This window comes from Coregonus lavaretus (genome assembly GCF_964263955.1).
Source record: "Coregonus lavaretus genome assembly, chromosome: 3".
Taxonomy (NCBI): Eukaryota; Metazoa; Chordata; class Actinopteri; order Salmoniformes; family Salmonidae; genus Coregonus; species Coregonus lavaretus.
Genome location: NC_139990.1, coordinates 61,781,929 through 61,798,831, shown reverse-complemented (window position 1 = coordinate 61,798,831; position 16,903 = coordinate 61,781,929). Strand labels below are relative to the sequence as shown.

At 43.7% G+C, this 16,903-nt stretch overlaps 2 protein-coding genes across 2 annotated transcripts in view; both read right to left on the bottom strand.

The window, feature by feature from the left end:
- LOC311126543 (NADH dehydrogenase (ubiquinone) complex I, assembly factor 6-like) overlaps positions 1–16,903 on the bottom strand; it is a 308,710-nt gene that overhangs the window by 109,465 nt on the left and 182,342 nt on the right. The window lies entirely within an intron of this gene.
- Positions 1–16,903, bottom strand: part of LOC311108336 (putative neural-cadherin 2) — a gene marked incomplete at both ends in the record, with an annotated part of 56,107 nt that overhangs the window by 36,560 nt on the left and 2,644 nt on the right. The window contains 2 exons of the mRNA XM_084150963.1: positions 3,854–3,959; positions 14,044–14,122. Of these exons, the coding sequence (XP_084007089.1) occupies positions 3,854–3,959; positions 14,044–14,122 (185 nt within the window). The remainder of the gene's footprint in view (positions 1–3,853; positions 3,960–14,043; positions 14,123–16,903) is intronic.

Here is a 16,903-nt window from a genome sequence, read left to right as displayed (position 1 = left end):
CACACATACACACACACACAGAGGATAAGGAAGTAGGGTTACTTTCTCCCTCTCTCATATTCCTGTCAAGATGGAGTCACTATCCCAGGAGAGACTTCAGCCAGGCAGAAAAAACAAAACTATTTTATGTATCATGACCTTGATGAGGGGAGGGGGGAGGGGCTTCCCTCCATCCACTCGTTTATGAGAGCGAGGGAATTGATTTCCCCGGAGTTGGGTTGGGAGCGTGTCGAATGTGATCCTGGGAAGGGGAAAGAGAGGAAGAGAGGAGGAGACGAGAGAGGGAATCCCTGTGCCTCCTGGTGGATTGATAGACAGACAGGCTGTGGTCCCTTAGACACAGGGGCCTAACCCTATTCTCCACACCATAGTGGTAGGATCAGCCAAGGTCGAACGGTAGCACAGAGTGGTTGTGTTGATCAGTGTACAGTCATGGTCAAAAGTTTTGAGAATGACACAAATACTAATTTTCACAAAGTCTGCTGCCTCAGTTTTGATGATGGCAATTTGCATATACTCCAGAATGTCATGAAGAGTGATCAGATTAATCGCAATTAATTGCAAAGTCCCTATTTGCCATGAAAATGAACTTCATCCCAAAAAAACATTTCCACTGCATTTCAACCCTGCCACAAAAGGACCAGCTGCCATCATGTTAGTGATTCTCTCGTTAACACAGGTGAGAGTGTTGACGAGGACAAGGCTGGAGATAACTCTGTCATGCTGATTGAGTTAGAATAACAGACTGGAAGCTTTAAAAGGAGGGTGGTGCTTGAAATCATTGTTCTTCCTCTTTTAACCATGGTTACCTGCAAGGAAACACATGCCGTCATCATTGCTTTGCAGAAAAAGGGCTTCACAGGCAAGGATATTGCTGCTAGTAAGATTGCACCTAAATCAACCATTTATCTGATCATCAAGAACTTCAAGGAGAGAGGTTCAATTGTTGTGAAGAAGGTGTCAGAGCGCCAAAGACAGTCCAACAAGTTCCAGGACCGTCTCCTAAATTTGATTCAGCTGCGGGATCGGGGCACCACCAGTGCAGAGCTTGCTCAGGAATGGCAGCAGGCAGGTGTGAGTGCATCAGGCGAAGACTTTTGGAGGATGGCCTGGTGTCAAGAAGGGCAGCAAAGAAGCCACTTCTCTCCAGGAAAAACATCAGGGACAGACTGATATTCTGCAAAATGTACAGGGATTGGACTGCTGAGGACTGGGGTATTTTCTCTGATGAATCCCTTTCCAATTGTTTGGGCATCCGGAAACACCTTGTCCGGAGAAGACTAGGGTGGGCGCTACCATCAGTCCTGTGTCATGCCAACAGTAAAGCATCCTGAGACCATTCATTTGTGGGGTTGCTTCTCAGCCAAGGGAGTGGGCTCACTCACAATTTTGCCTAAGAACACAGCCATGAATAAAGAACGGTACCAACACATCCTCCGAGAGCAACTTCTCCCAACCATCCAAGAACAGTTTGGTGACGACCAATGCCAGCATGATGGAGCACCTTGCCATAAGGCAAAAGTGATAACTAAGTGGCTCGGGGAACAAAACATCGACGTTTTGCGTCCATGGCCAGGAAACTCCCAGACCTTAATCCCATTGAGAACTTGTGGTCGATCCTCAAGAGGCGGGTGGACAAACAAAAACCCACAAATTCTGACAAACTCCAAGCATTGATTATGCAAGAATGGGCTGCCATCAGTCAGGATGTGGCCCAGAAGTTAATTGACAGCATGCCAGGGCGGATTGCAGAGGTCTTGAAAAAGAAGGGTCAACACTGCAAATATTGACTCTTTGCATAAACTGAATGTAATTGTCAATAAAAGCCTTTGACACTTATGGAATGCTTGTAATTATACTTCAGTATACCATAGTAACATCTGACAAAAATATCTCATAACACTGAAGCAGCGAACTTTGTGAAGACCAATACTTGTGTCATTCTCAAAACTTTTGACCACGACTATAGGTGTGAACGATACAGTTTTAAAAAATGGGTTTTTTAAGTTGACTTTAGAGAGTAAATTGGTGTGTTGAGTGCAACATATGAAAGGTGCTTTAGAACTTTGTGAATATACTGTAGTTATCATCATTATCATCATCATGATTAAATAGACAATCCTTTACAATCCCCCAAACCCATCACTCTTGTTCTATTCTTAATAAACCTACACAAGGCAGTCATTTACCATGCAGACTGGAAAATCAGACTTTTATCTGGGCCTTCCCGGGCCGGGAGGTTTTTAATGCATTCTCCCCATCCGGCCCCAGTCACTCTCTCTCTATTTCCCTTTCTCTCTATCCATCCAGCTCCAGTCCCTCTCTCTCGCTCTCTCTCTCTCTCTCTCGCTCTCTCTGTCAGGAATCCCAGCAGAAAGGCGGCAGGCAGGGCCACTGCCAGACATCAAAGCTACCCTCCCTCACACACACACACACACACAGTAGCTTCGCTGCGAGGAACACTTCAAAAGGTTGGGCTTGTTACACACTGCAAATATGTGTGTTCAGCGAAAGCACGCCCAAGATAACACACCCTGGCAACTTCACACTGGTCCTTTTTTTCTCTCTTTCAAACGCCACTTCATCCTGAGAATTGACTTTGCCGGCATAATTAAAAGTGAATGTTTAAGGAGGGAGGTGAGCGGGGGAAAGGTTTAAATATCTGTTCTTTCCTGTGGGTTTCGACAGCCAGGGTGAGAAAAAAGAGAGATAAAAAAGTATTTTAGATGTTCAGCGAAGGCTGTGTGTTTGTGTGTGTGTCGGATTTGCTTATCTCTCTGGTTTGGTCTGTGGAACACCTACAGTATTTGGGGGGGGGGACATTATTTGTGGAATTGGACAGTAAACTGTTCAGCTGACTAGGTAGAAAAGTCATTAGAAAATGTGCAAAGGCCCTTGGGAAAAAACATATTGAGTGATGATGTCACATCTCCTACCCTTCCTTCCTCCATGCCTCTCTGTTGAACTCCAGCTGAGAGAGAACAACAACAGCAAAGTGTGATGTGAAGCACAATTAGCACACACACATCAGAGCTCTCACACACAGACAAACACACACATGCACACTTCCGCTCAAATACAGAGATGCTGGCTACTGGCCCGGAGGTGTTTTGTTTGTTTGTTTGTTTGTGTGTATGTGTGTGTGTGTGTGTGTGTGTGTGTGTGTGTGTGTGTGTGTGTGTGTGTGTGTGTGTGTGTGTGTGTGTGTGTGTGTGTGTGTGTGTGTGTGTATGTGTATGTGTATGTGTTGGGGGAGGGGTACACATGGGCACACACACAGATGTACAGTGTCCCACACACATACAATAGCATAGTTTTCTCCAGCAGTGTGTTTGTGGTGGGGATTGGAGGGGGAACGATACTGTACAGAGAGATATCCTTCAAGTGGGCCAACGAATACAGTATACAGTACCCTTCATTTACCCATACTGTCACTGATGTACATTAATCAAAACACTGGGTTTATTTTAAACAAATGTTTTTTCCCCTAACATAACCATAGAAACGAATAGCATCTCTGTCTATTACACCTTTTTGCAATGCCATCGACATTACATTTACATTTACATTTTAGTCATTTAGCAGACGCTCTTATCCAGAGCGACTTACAGTTAGCGCATACATTATTTTATCGAACCCACAACCCTGGCGTTGCAAACACCATGCTCTACCAACTGAGCTACATCCCCTGCCGGCCATTCCCTCCCCTACCCTGGACGACGCTGGGCCAATTGTGCGCCGCCCCATGGGTCTCCCGGTCACGGCCGGCTACGACAGAGCCTGGATTCGAACCAGGATCTCTAGTGGCATCCTATGACATCCTCTTACTCTATCAATCTGGTTATTTTGATACAGCCCTCAGGAAGAGGCCAGTGCTCTGGAGTGCTGCTTTAATATCCGGCAGGGAAGGCACATGGAGAAGGACCTCAAAGGCTGTCCTCCAGTGTGCCCGATAGCCTCTGCAGGTTTGACACAGAGACCAAACACATGGGGGGAGAACCTCACTGATGTGCTTTCAGGGTGGAGAGAGAGGAGGGAGGTCTGCTCAACACACTTCTCATGCACTCTGCATCATGACACACTCCCTCCATGTGCTATTCATCCCACTCATGAGGTCAGCACAAAAGGTCAAAGGTCAGACGACCCACCCACCACACCCAATAAGGGGGCTTATTTTCACCTCTCTTTCCTCTCATATGCCAGTCAAAATAAAGCGCGATTGAACATTTGCAGGACTTTCTTCCCCATTGCCTTAGTTCAACCAGTCCTAGCCACTCTTAACAGGCGCCAGTCAACCTAGTACACATACAGAGAGCAGTCAACCTAGCTGACATACAGAGAGTAGTCAACCTAGCACACATACAGAGAGCAGTCAACCTAGCTGACATACAGAGAGTAGTCAACCTAGCACACATACAGAGAGCAGTCAACCTAGCTGACATACAGAGAGCAGTCAACCTAGCTGACATACAGAGAGTAGTCAACCTAGCACACATACAGAAAGCAGTCAACCTAGCTGACATACAGAGAGTAGTCAACCTAGCACATATACAGAGAGCAGTCAACCTAGCTGACATACAGAGAGCAGTCAACCTAGCACACATACAGAGAGCAGTCAACCTAGCTGACATACAGATAGCAGTCAACCTAGCTGACATACAGAGAGCAGTCAACCTAGCACACATACAGAGAGCAGTCAAACTAGCAGACATACAGAGAGCAGTCAACCTAGCACACATACAGAGAGCAGTCAACCTAGCTGACATACAGATAGCAGTCAACCTAGCTGACATACAGAGAGCAGTCAACCTAGCACACATACAGAGAGCAGTCAACCTAGCTGACATACAGATAGCAGTCAACCTAGCTGACATACAGAGAGCAGTCAACCTAGCACACATACAGAGAGCAGTCAACCTAGCTGACATACAGAGAGCAGTCAACCTAGCACACATACAGAGAGCAGTCAACCTAGCTGACATACAGAGAGCAGTCAACCTAGCTGACATACAGATAGCAGTCAACCTAGCTGACATACAGAGCGCAGTCAACCTAGCACACATACAGAGAGCAGTCAACCTAGCTGACATACAGAGAGCAGTCAACCTAGCACACATACAGAGAGCGGTCAACCTAGCTGACATACAGAGAGCAGTCAACCTAGCTGACATACAGATAGCAGTCAACCTTCCAAAAGACTCCTCATTCAACACACAGTCCTCACTAAGTGGATTAGTGAATCCAAAAAGCTTGCAAAAGTATGCTGAGCTTCTCTCGTGTGCGCGGAGGGAACGAAGAAGAAGAGGGACAGAAAAAAAGGCAAGGGGAAAAGGAAGGCGAGTTAAGAGAGAGTATAGAATCTCTGATCCTGTCTCATTTCACCACTGAATTATTGATGATGGGGAACTTTGTCTAATGCAAAAGTGCCATCAAATGGTGACAACGTTGCTTTTCAATTATTAGAGGCGCGCTGCGCCAGATGAAAGCGCTTTGATTGGAGCCATAAATTCCCCCAGCATTTCCCTCATCCATCCCCTCCTCTCCTCTCTCATCCACCTCTTCCCCCTCCATCCCACAGCGGTGGAAGAGGAAAGAAAGAGGCAGGCCGTTCTGTCACTCTTCCTTTGTGTTGATAGAGGGGGGATTTGGTGCAATCCTGCCGCAGAGAACTCGGGAACCGTGAATAGACGTTTGACCACAATTCAACAGTAAATCTTGTTTTAGGAGCCTTTAAAGACCCCTGAAATCAAAATAAATGTCTGATCATTATTTCCTGCTCCTAAACCTGATGTCTATCAAAGCTAGAGATGAAAGAAACTTTTGAGCGACATCATCAGGTACTTCAGCCCTAACTCATGGACAGTATGCTGTCATCACTGGAACCTTTAACTAACCTCTCCCACAGATAAAGTGAGAAACCTGATAGGTCAGGCTAAGGGCTGCGTAATCAGGGTCAAAGGTCATAATAGAGAGGCTTCTTGTGAAACCAAGGTGTGGACCAAGTTCTAACTGACGGTTCTAAACTGCCTGAAAAGAGAGAGAGGGATCAAGGAAGAAGGGGAAAGAAGTGGGAAAGGAAAGTGAGAACATGGTGTGTGGTGCACGCTTGTGTGTGTGTGTGTGTGTGTGTGTGTGTGTGTGTGTGTGTGTGTAAAAACTTCAGAGGTAGACTTAGCTCATTAAGGGGGTCTGTGTTCTGTGTTCATAAATCAGCCAGCAGCCAGTCTGAACCTCTGGGAGATGAACCGACCCCCATAGGACCTTACAACCCATAAAACACACATCAACTGCCCTTTCTGCTACCGGTGAGGAGTGGTCATACATACGTGCACACACTCATGACCCACATACTGGGTACCACCCAAAAAAGTATGAGTAACTCCCTACTTCAGATCACATCATTTTAGGCCTGCGTTGCGTTTTGTTGTTTAATGTCATTAATAGTTCATCACATCGGGACTGGTTAATAATTCAGTGTAATTTCCACCAGGATGCTGGACCGTGAGATGATGTAATCCCAGTATGAAATTCAGAAATTAGGCCCAGAAATAACAGTGATAAGATGGGCGCATGTTGGCCTGCTGTATATCAAAGGCCTTTTTTTCATGTTGCTGTGTGAGTGGCTGGGCTGAGTGTGTGGGGATGTACTGAATGCCCCCATGGGGTGATAAGCCTTTGTATTAGATGGGCCTTTGTGGATTGTTACAGTGGACCACTGGTTTTATTAGATTTTTTTTACTGAGCTTCTAGTCTTCAGAAAGCTGCTCAATATACACTGAACAAAAATATAAAATCAACTTGGTTACATGTGGTCTGCGGTTGTGAAGCCAGTTGGAGGCGGCTTATGATGGAGAAATGAACATTAAATTATCTGGCAACAGCTCTGGTGGACATTCCTGCAGTCAGCATGCCAATTGCACGCTCCCTCAACAATCGAGTCAAAACTGCACATTTTAAAGTGGCCTTTTATTGTCCCCAGCACAAGATGCACCTGTGTAATGATCATGCCGTTTAATCAGCTTCTTGATATGTCACACCTGTCAGGTGGATGGATTATCTTGGCAAAGGAGAGATGCTCACTAACAGGGATATAAACAAATTTGTGCACAACATTTGAGAGAAATAAGCCTTTTTTGTGTATGTAAATGTTCTGATATTATTACCAACACTTTACATGTTGCGTTTATACTTTTGTTCAGTGTAATTGTGTTAGTTGAATTCATTGATTTAAACAGTACTGTATGCAAGTGAACCTGGTTTTGTTGATTTACTTTTATATCCAATAATTACCAGGTATATTTATATGAAAATTAAATGGTAGATAAATGACCTGCTTTTAAGGTGAAGCTGGTATTAATTGTGTTGAATTCTTCGAAGTAACAGAAAGCCTATAGCCTACCAGACAAATAGTTGAAGAAGGACTGTAAAGTAAAGCTTTACCGACTGTTCTCTATCAGATAGAGTGAGAAACCTGAGTCACGCTCACTTCTAGTTTCAGCTCCCCATTAAGTTGCTGTTGCCTTTTCTCTCCCCTGGAACATGCTAGACCCTCCCCCAATGACCTGGATGAAACAAACTAGCGAGCAAAACCTAAATTAATAACAAAATAAATTCCTTATTAAATGAGCCTGGAAAATAACATGGTTCTCTTCCCCCAAAAAACTTGATTGGATGGGCTTTTGATGTACTGTATATTCCAGGGTTTGGTTAATTAGTCAAGAAGAAAGAAATCACCTAGGAGTTTTTAGATATCTGCTGTGACGACATGCTGTGTGTGTTTGTGTGTGATAATTCAGAATCTGATTTAAGATGATTTGCCAAGCAGCATTGTTATTTTGCTCTATGCCTCCTTGGCTGCGCTTAGACAGGCAGCCCAATTAAATCAGATCTTTTCACATCAGATCTTTTTCAGAGCTGATCCGATTGGGCAAAAATACAAATTAGTGAAAAAAATATCAGAATTGGGCTGTCTGTGTAAACGCAGCCATAGATCCTAGGTCTGATCTTATAGGGCTATTAGGCTGTATTTACACAGGCAGCCCAATTCTGATCTTTTTTTCACTGATTGGTCTTTTGACCAATCAGCTCAGCTCTGAAGAATAGCCCAATTAAATCAGATCTTTTCACATCAGATCTTTTTCAGATCTGATGTGATTGGTCAAAAGACCAATTAGTGGAAAAAATATCAGAATTGGGCTGCCTGTGTAAACGCAGCCATGGAGGCACGGTTTTGCCTCAGTCTCTGGTTAGAAGACACAATGGGTGTTTCATTTTGCATGCATACATACACACAAATGCACACATATTCGCGCTCACACACACACACACACACACACACACACACACACACACACACACACACACACACACACACACACACACACACACGCCAGGGAACTGATGGCACTTAATGTATTCTCATGTCTTGCTCTGGCGAGGTGTGAATTATTTTGTCCCTCGAGTACCACATCACACACTCACACACATACACACACACCCTCACACACACACACGCCCGCATACATACTCTTTAAGAGCTTGTTAAAGAGCTTGTTTCTCCAACTACCAGGGGGTGGGCCTGGGTAAACTAGGGAATTACTCTTTTACACGGCTAGTTTACTCCTATTTGCCTCCAATCTCAAATAAAGCCCCCAATTGAACGTGAAATCTCCCACCGCCTGCATTTGTTTGTTGATTTTCTGCCGTGCACAACCAACGAGCTCGGCGCTCTATTTTATTAATTGATTTCTGCAGCCTTTAAATCTTTAAACGAGTCCCTTTTTTCAGGCAGTTTATTTCTACCCCTTTGAAGTTGGCATTTCAAAAAGGAGCTCTTCACAGCCCTATGCAAATGATGGTCTATGACAGTGTGAGCGGCCCCCATACCAAATCGATAACAACATGGGGGGATATTTTCTGGCCTCCATGCTTACATAATATTGATTTCCCATCACAGGTTTCAACTGCCCAGGGACTTTCCGAAACATGTTGATGGGCTTTGTGCCCCTCTCTCGTCTACCCCTCGTTTCACATAACTCTCTCCAACAGGGTAAACGTTTGTTTGTGGCTCACAAGATTAAAAACTAAAACCCTAATTAGAAGCCCTATTTCACATTGTGGCCAATGTGGGTTAACTGGTAGTAATGATATCATCAAAGAACCACAGCTCTAACAAAGTTAGATACATCCACACAGCTTCATAACTTCCCTGGGGTATTTTAGGTGGTGAGAACAGTCTCACAGCAGGAGAACAGCACTACCATAACAGCAGGTAAGAAGTCTGTGTGCAGGTCTGTGTGTTCCTCAACAGCAGCCTGGTTATGTGGTTCATGCCTGGAGTCTAGTCCCATAATGAGCATCCGCTACCATAACACTGCACCTCATTAACCTGAGTGAGGCCGCTACAGCACTCCAACTACAAGTTGCCCTCAGGGGCAGATATAGGATCAGCTCACATTATAACCTTAACCACTGGGGGAGGAAAACACAAAATTGGCCTTAGATCAGTGTCTAAGGGCATCTTCATCCTATTGTAGTGAGACCAGGGCTAAGCAGGCTAAAGTGAGAGACAGGGAGGAACAGGAGGGATTAGATCTCTGCCACCAGCCCCCTCTGGCTGTAGAGGAACTCCTGAGCACAGCTCTGTCCATATTAGATCAGCTAATGAAGGCCCGTCTGGGGGCACAGGGAGGGTTTCTCTGTAACTGCCATGAAATGTTACAATCTCCTATGTAAAGTGCACAGGGTGTGTTTCTAACTTATAATGGAGGTCTATTAATATGTGAGAGAGAGAATAAGGAGATAGGAGGGGGTAAAAAGAGAAACAGAGCACAGACAGACACTACTCCAAACAGGGACATAGCACATGTTTTCTCAATCGTTGCATGGGACCAACACACTATCACAGCTTATTGTGAAATAGACACAAATTACTTATTTGAAATTTGTGACAGGTAAAACGCATTTTGTGTGTATTACACTATTTTCTTTCTTCATAACCCATTTTTGTACATTACACGAATTCCAATTTGTTGTGGCTAACGTTAGCTAGGCTAGCTAGGTGGCTAACTTTAGCTAGGCTAGGGGTTAAGGTTAGGGGTTAAGGTTAGGGTTAGGTTTAGGTTTAGGTGTTAAGGTTAGGGTTAGGTAACATGCTAGCTAAGTAGTTCAAGGGTTAAGGTTAGGGGAAGGGTTAGCTAACAATCTAAGTAGTTGCCAAGTAGTTTAAAAGTAGTAAGTAGTTGCAAAGTTGCTAATTAGCTCAAATGCTAAAGTTGTCAGTGATGAGATTCGAACACACAAACTTTGGGTTGATAGATGTAGTTACGAAAGTTCAATCAGGAAGGCTGTTCTGAATGGGCATCATTTTTAAATCATCCAGTAAGCATAATATATGAATATATCTTCCTATCTCACGGGCATAGCAGGTATTCATATGGTAGCGTTTATAATGTTACTTCGTCAGCATAACGTCACGTCTCTCCTCCTACTTTACTATTAGCAAGCGTGAGGAATATAATTTACCGATTAACTTCAGCCTATGAGCACGGCACACTAAGGCAATGCCACCACGCTTGCTGTTTAACATATGGGCTCAATTGTGCAATAATCATTTTTGTTTCTTTAAGGCAATGTCACCACGCTAGCTGTTTAACCTATAGGCTCAATTGTGCAATAATCACTTTTGTTTCTTTCAACCAATGGGCATAAATCTAGGGGAGTATTTATATGTCAACTCACGTTTCGTGTCTCTCACTTGCTGTTTTACAGCAACAGTCTTCCAAATAACCTTCTACCTCCCCACCACCACCTGAAGGCCCGTCATCGGAACCCCATTCTCCCAGAGGGGGGTTTTGATGTCAGCTGCCCAGCAAAGGGTTAGCTGTTATCCACATCTGAATCCGAGGAGCATTTCTCAGCCTGTACTCAATTGAACAGTCTTTAAATGTGATTGAAATTCACTGTATACAAAATCGTGTACTGTGCACAAAAAAATTTAAAAATAATCTTGTGCCTGTCACGAATTTCCAATAAGCAATTAGTCTATTTCACAATAATCAGTGATACTGGGTTGATGAGATTCTAGCTCTTTTGCCCCCATGAGCCTATGAGTGAGTCTATAATAAATGAATGCATGTCACATTCCATTCATTCTCAATGACCACACACACAAACACCTTCCCAGATGCTGGCTGCATGACTGATGTCAAAACTGCACACTGTTCTCCTCTGGGGGCTGTGAACACTGGAAAAGCAGGGACATACAATCCATTGATCTGTTGATGGAACAACACAGCTGGGCTAAAGGGCTGCACACAGACACACATCTAAAAGCTCATATCATTAGCTGTGAGAGACAAATTGAATGCCCAAATCCCTGATCACAGTGTGCATGTTGTCTTTTTTTAAACGAGAGCATTTCAAGTGTAAGCTGCCTCTGCTGTTGATGGAGAGGGATTTCAGAAGCGTTTATTTATGTGTCTCCAGGAATGAATATAAATCCCAGCCTACAAGTTTGAGCGTGTCCAATTTCACAATTAAGATGAAGAGTGGCAGGGGAGATCCGATTTGTGTGTATGTACAGTGCCTTCAGAAAGTATTCACACCACTTGACTTTTTCCACATTTTGTTGTGTTACAGCCTGAATTTAAAATTGAATAAATTGTGCTTTTTTTTGTCACTTGCCTACACACAATACCCCATAATGTCAAAGAGGAATTATATTTTTCAATATTTTTACAAATTAATTACAAATGAAAAGCTGAAATGTCTTGAGTCAATAAGTACTCAAACCCTTTGTTATGGCAAGCCTAAATAAATTCAGGAGTAAATATTTGCTTAATAAGACATATAAAGATAAATGGACTCACCTGTGTGAAATAATAGTGTTTAACATGATTTTTGAATGACTACCTCATCTCTGTAACCCACACATACAATTATCTGTAAGGTCCCTCAGTTGAGCAGTGAATTTCAAACACAGATTCAACCACAAAGACTAGGGAGGTTTTCCAATGCCTCGCAAAGAAGGGCACCTATTGGTAGATGGGTAAAAAAAATTAAGCAGACATTGAATATCCCTTTAAGCACGGTGAAGTTATTAATTACACTTTGGATGGTGTATCAATTCACCCAGTCACTACAAAGATACAGGCGTCCTTCCTAACTCAGTTGCAGGAGAGGAAGCAAACCGCTCAGGGATTTCACCATGAGGCTAATGGTGACTTTAAAACAGTTAGAGTTTAATGGCTGTGATAGGAGAAAACTGAGCATCGATCAACAACATTGTAGTTACTCCACAGTACTAACCTATTTAACAGAGTGAAAAGAAGGAAGCCTGTACAGAAAAAAAATATTCCAAAACATGCATCCTGTTTTCAACAAGGCAATAAGTAAAACTGCAAAAGATGTGGCAAAGCAATTCATTTTTTGTCCTGAATACAAAGTGTTATGTTTGGGGCAAATCCAATACAACACATTACTGAGAACCACTCTCCATATTTTCAAGCATATTGGTGGCTGCATCATGTTATTGGTATGCTTTTAATCGTTAAGGACTGGGAGTTTTCAGGACAAAAAATAAACACAATTCTAGAGGAAAACCTGGTTCAGTCTGCTTTCCACCAGACACTGGGAGATGAATTCTCCTTTTAGCAGGACAATAACCTAAAACACAAGGCTAAATCTTACCAAGGAGACAGTGAATGTTCCTGAGTGGCCGAGAGACAGTTTTGACTTAAATTTACTTGAAATCTATGGCAAGACCTGAAAATGGTTGTCTAGCAATGATCAACAACCAATTTGACAGAGCTTGAAGAATTTTGAAAAGAATAATGGGCCAATGTTGCACATTCCAGGTGTTGAAAGCTCTTAGAGACTTACCCAGAAAGACTCACAGCTGTAATCGCTGCCAAAGATGCTTCTACAAAGTATTGACTCAGTGGTGTGAATACTTATGCAAATTAGATATTTCTGTATTTAATTTTCAATACATTTGCACAAATTTCTAAAAACATGTTTCACTTTTTCATTATGGAGTATTGTGTGTAGATGGGTGAGAAAAAACATATATTTAATCAATTTTGAATTCAAAGCCGTAACACAGTCAAGGGATATGAATACTGTCCTCTGGTGAACAGTTAGTGGTGCGGGCGGGTCAGGATGTTTGGGGGTCAGCGGAGGTTCGAGTGACCTTGTCCTAGTTCGTCATAAAAAAATGGTCTCCCTAGGGCTAGTGTGGAGCGGCTGTCAATAACCTATTATAACACAATGGAGAGGGCTGGGCCTCACTCTGGCATGAAGTTCAATTATGAGACAGAGAGAGAGAGAGAGAGAGAGAGAGAGAGAGAGAGAGAGAGAGAGAGAGAGAGAGAGAGAGAGAGAGAGAGAGAGAGAGAGAGGGAGGGGGGCAATCAGATGAAAATGAGAGAGGGGGGAGAGAGAGAGAGAGAGAGAGAGAGAGAGAGAGAGAGAGAGAGAGAGAGAGAGAGAGAGAGAGAGAGAGAGAGAGAGAGAGAGAGAGAGAGGGAGGGGGCAATCAGATGAAAATGAGAGAGGGGGGGGAGAGAGAGAGAGAGAGAGAGAGAGAGAGAGAGAGAGGAGAGAGAGAGAGAGAGAGAGAGAGAGAGAGAGAGAGAGAGAGAGAGAGAGAGAGAGAGAGAGAGAGAGAGAGAGAGAGAGGGAGGGGGGCAATCAGATGAAAATGAGAGAGGGGGGAGAGAGAGAGATAGAGAGAGAGAGAGAGAGAGAGAGAGAGAGAGAAGGAGAGAGAGAGAGAGAGAGAGAGAGAGAGAGAGAGAGAGAGAGAGAGAGAGAGAGAGAGAGAGAGAGAGAGAGAGAGAGAGAGAGAGAGAGAGAGAGAGAGAGAGAGAGAGAGGGAGGAAAGGAGAGACCACCACTGTATCCCGAGGCTAAGTCCAAGTCCCTGTCCTTGTGTGTGTGCATGCCCTTCCAGCAGTAACGCTGATTCAGGCAGACCCAAAGTTCTGCAGGGCCTCATTTGGTCCAAAAAAAGACCATTCTGGAGAGGTTTAGCTTCCTCACAATGATTTATCCTCCAGCACCTCCTCCTTCTGCACACACACACAGCAGGAGGCCACACACCGAGGTACAGGCACACACACTGACAAAGATAAACACACAGGAATATCAACAAAAAGACATAAACATGTATATAGATTAGATAGAAGCATAAACCAATGCATAAACGCCCATATGTGTACCACACCGACACACACATTCACCTTTCTCCTCCTATACCACTGAGCTAAAATTGCATGTGTACATATCTTGTCTGGTTGCTTTAGCCCAGGGTGAGGCCAGAAATAAATAAATAGATAAATAAATAAATAAATAGAAAGAGGGGAAGGAAGGTAGAACCCCTATCAAGCTGCGCCTGTCTTCCAAATGTATCACCCAAGGGCGCCCAAGTGGAGAAAATGTATGAAAGCATGCTTTTTGCACCGTTATAATTTGATGACAGGACGGGGAGCGGGTGCACACACACACACACACACACACTAACACACACTAACACACACCTAAATAAAGGACAGGAGAATGGGAAAAGATAAACTCACACTAACTTACTCTCAAATCGCAATCCCCAGGTACTACATATAAACCTGATATACATGACTACACAAACACAGCTCACAATCACATACGTTTATATCAAATTCTTATGTCCGGGATATTATTCAATGTGGTACTGAGATAGACACAAAGTGTGATTTCTGGCATCCGGCTACTTCACAGTAACTTCTAATCTAACTGGATGAACAGAGAGCAACTCCAGAAAAGTCCACTCAGCAGCAAGCCCAGTCAGTCCACTCAGCAGCAAGCCCAGTCAGTCTGGTGTCTGTAAGCTCTACAGTGTGTGGGCCCCAATTTTCAACCTCCTTTTTCGCCAGCTGACGAAGGTACTTTCTAGTCTCTCTCATTTCTCTCCCTCTGCCTCCCTTTCTCTCTTTTTCTTTTCACTCGTTCCATCACCCCAGGGCCAGCTCTCCCTGCTGTGTTTGGGGAAAGATAAAGTTGTTTCTCGCAGAGGTTTTCCTAACTTTCATGGGTGCTAGCCCTGGATCCCTCTAGGGCAGGGGAATGGAAGGAAAGGAGCTCTCCCACACACTCGACACACACAATCCATTATCGTTATTTACTCAGCCAATACACACATCATGGAGGAAGAGACTTGGGAAAAAGTGCCCCTCAGCATTGTACTGTAGACACACACATGCACACACTTTGTGTCGGCTCTACTTGCAGTGTTTCACCTACATGTGCTGAGGGCGGAGTGCCAAGCCCCCCTAAAGCAACTAACCAGGGCTGCAGAAATCAAAATGTTTGAAAGGAATCCAAATGGAAACCAAATAAGACCAATGGACCACAAATTATTCTGAGGATATGGGCCGCAAAGCCAGAGGGAGAGCCTGCCTGGCCTTGATATTGGAAGGGGGCACACTGCCCTGTGCAAAATCATTGTTAAGTGGCCCTGGAAATGCATAAGTCCCCTTTATACACATAATGTCCCCCAGCCGTGTATACACATAATGCTATAACACAAACCACCACCCTCTGTGTGTGTGACCGGCTTGTTAATTAAATGACATTTGACACCAAAGTTGAGTCACCAACACTGGTGTCCTCTGAACCTTGTCTTCCCACTCGCAACACAGGTTTAAGCAAGGCCAATGTGACCTACAAATAATCATGGACACATGGGAGAGGACACAAATAGAGGAACACACGTATGCGTGCATGTACAGCACATAACAGATCAGTAATATTGAGCTTTCTTCAAGTGAAAGACAACTTCAATTCACATCCAGAAACCAATACAGTACTTGAATCTGTTCTACAGCTGGCATTAGAAGACCTAAGAAGTGGCAGGCATGGAAGACAAAGATGAAAAGTGAGGAGAAATAGAAACACTGTGTGTGTGTGTGTGTGTGTGTGTGTGTGTGTGTGTGTGTGTGTGTGTGTGTGTGTGTGTGTGTGTGTGTGTGTGTGTGTGTGTGTGTGTGTGTGTGTGTGTGTGTGTGTGTGTGTGTGTGTGTGTGTGTGTGTGTGTGTGTGTGTGTGTGTATGTGTGTGTGTGTGGAAAGACAAACAAAGGGGTGGAAAGTAATCTAGACCCATCCACACACTTGGGGCGGACTGCGTTATCTGAAAGCATCTACTCTTTAGAACGGGAAGAGAAGAAGCATTCCTCTTCAAACACACTCAAACGGAATGTGGCACAGTGGCACTTGGCTAGACAATAGTTTCAACAGTAATTATGTCCCCAAAGACCTTTGCATTGGCGCTCTCCCTAGCATAGCTGCAAAAGAGGAAAACAATGCTTCTGATTACATGTGGTTTACTCCAAAAGACATGCCAGTGAATGTATCTAAGCTGCATGTGTTTCTCTTATTATGTAGTGAATGTAATAATATGAATTGGCTATAAGGGGAGATAATATGCATTATTTAACAAATCTCACAAACAAACACTTGAACACCATTAAGAATCTACAATTGGTATGTGCAGTGAACACACATGTAGACATCATTACAACACATGCAGACATCATTACAGCGTTATAGTTTGACATAAAGACTACACAGGCACACTGGGTCTGTGTAGTAGACTCTTGTGAGGGGCTCTCCCAAGCATTTTGGTAGGGTATGCTGATAGTTAAAAGTGTCCCTGCTCCATTTTGACAATTCCACACAATAAAATGTGGTCGTTATTCTATTAGAACTCACTCCAGTATCAAAAGAAACGTATTTTCTCTCATCTCTGCAGCTTGTACAAGAAAATGCCTCCTAGCTGCTCAACATCTATATTACATATATCTATTCATATTCAAATTAAGGACTTCAACAAGATGTAAGACGACATTATCTTCATGGGAGAAGCT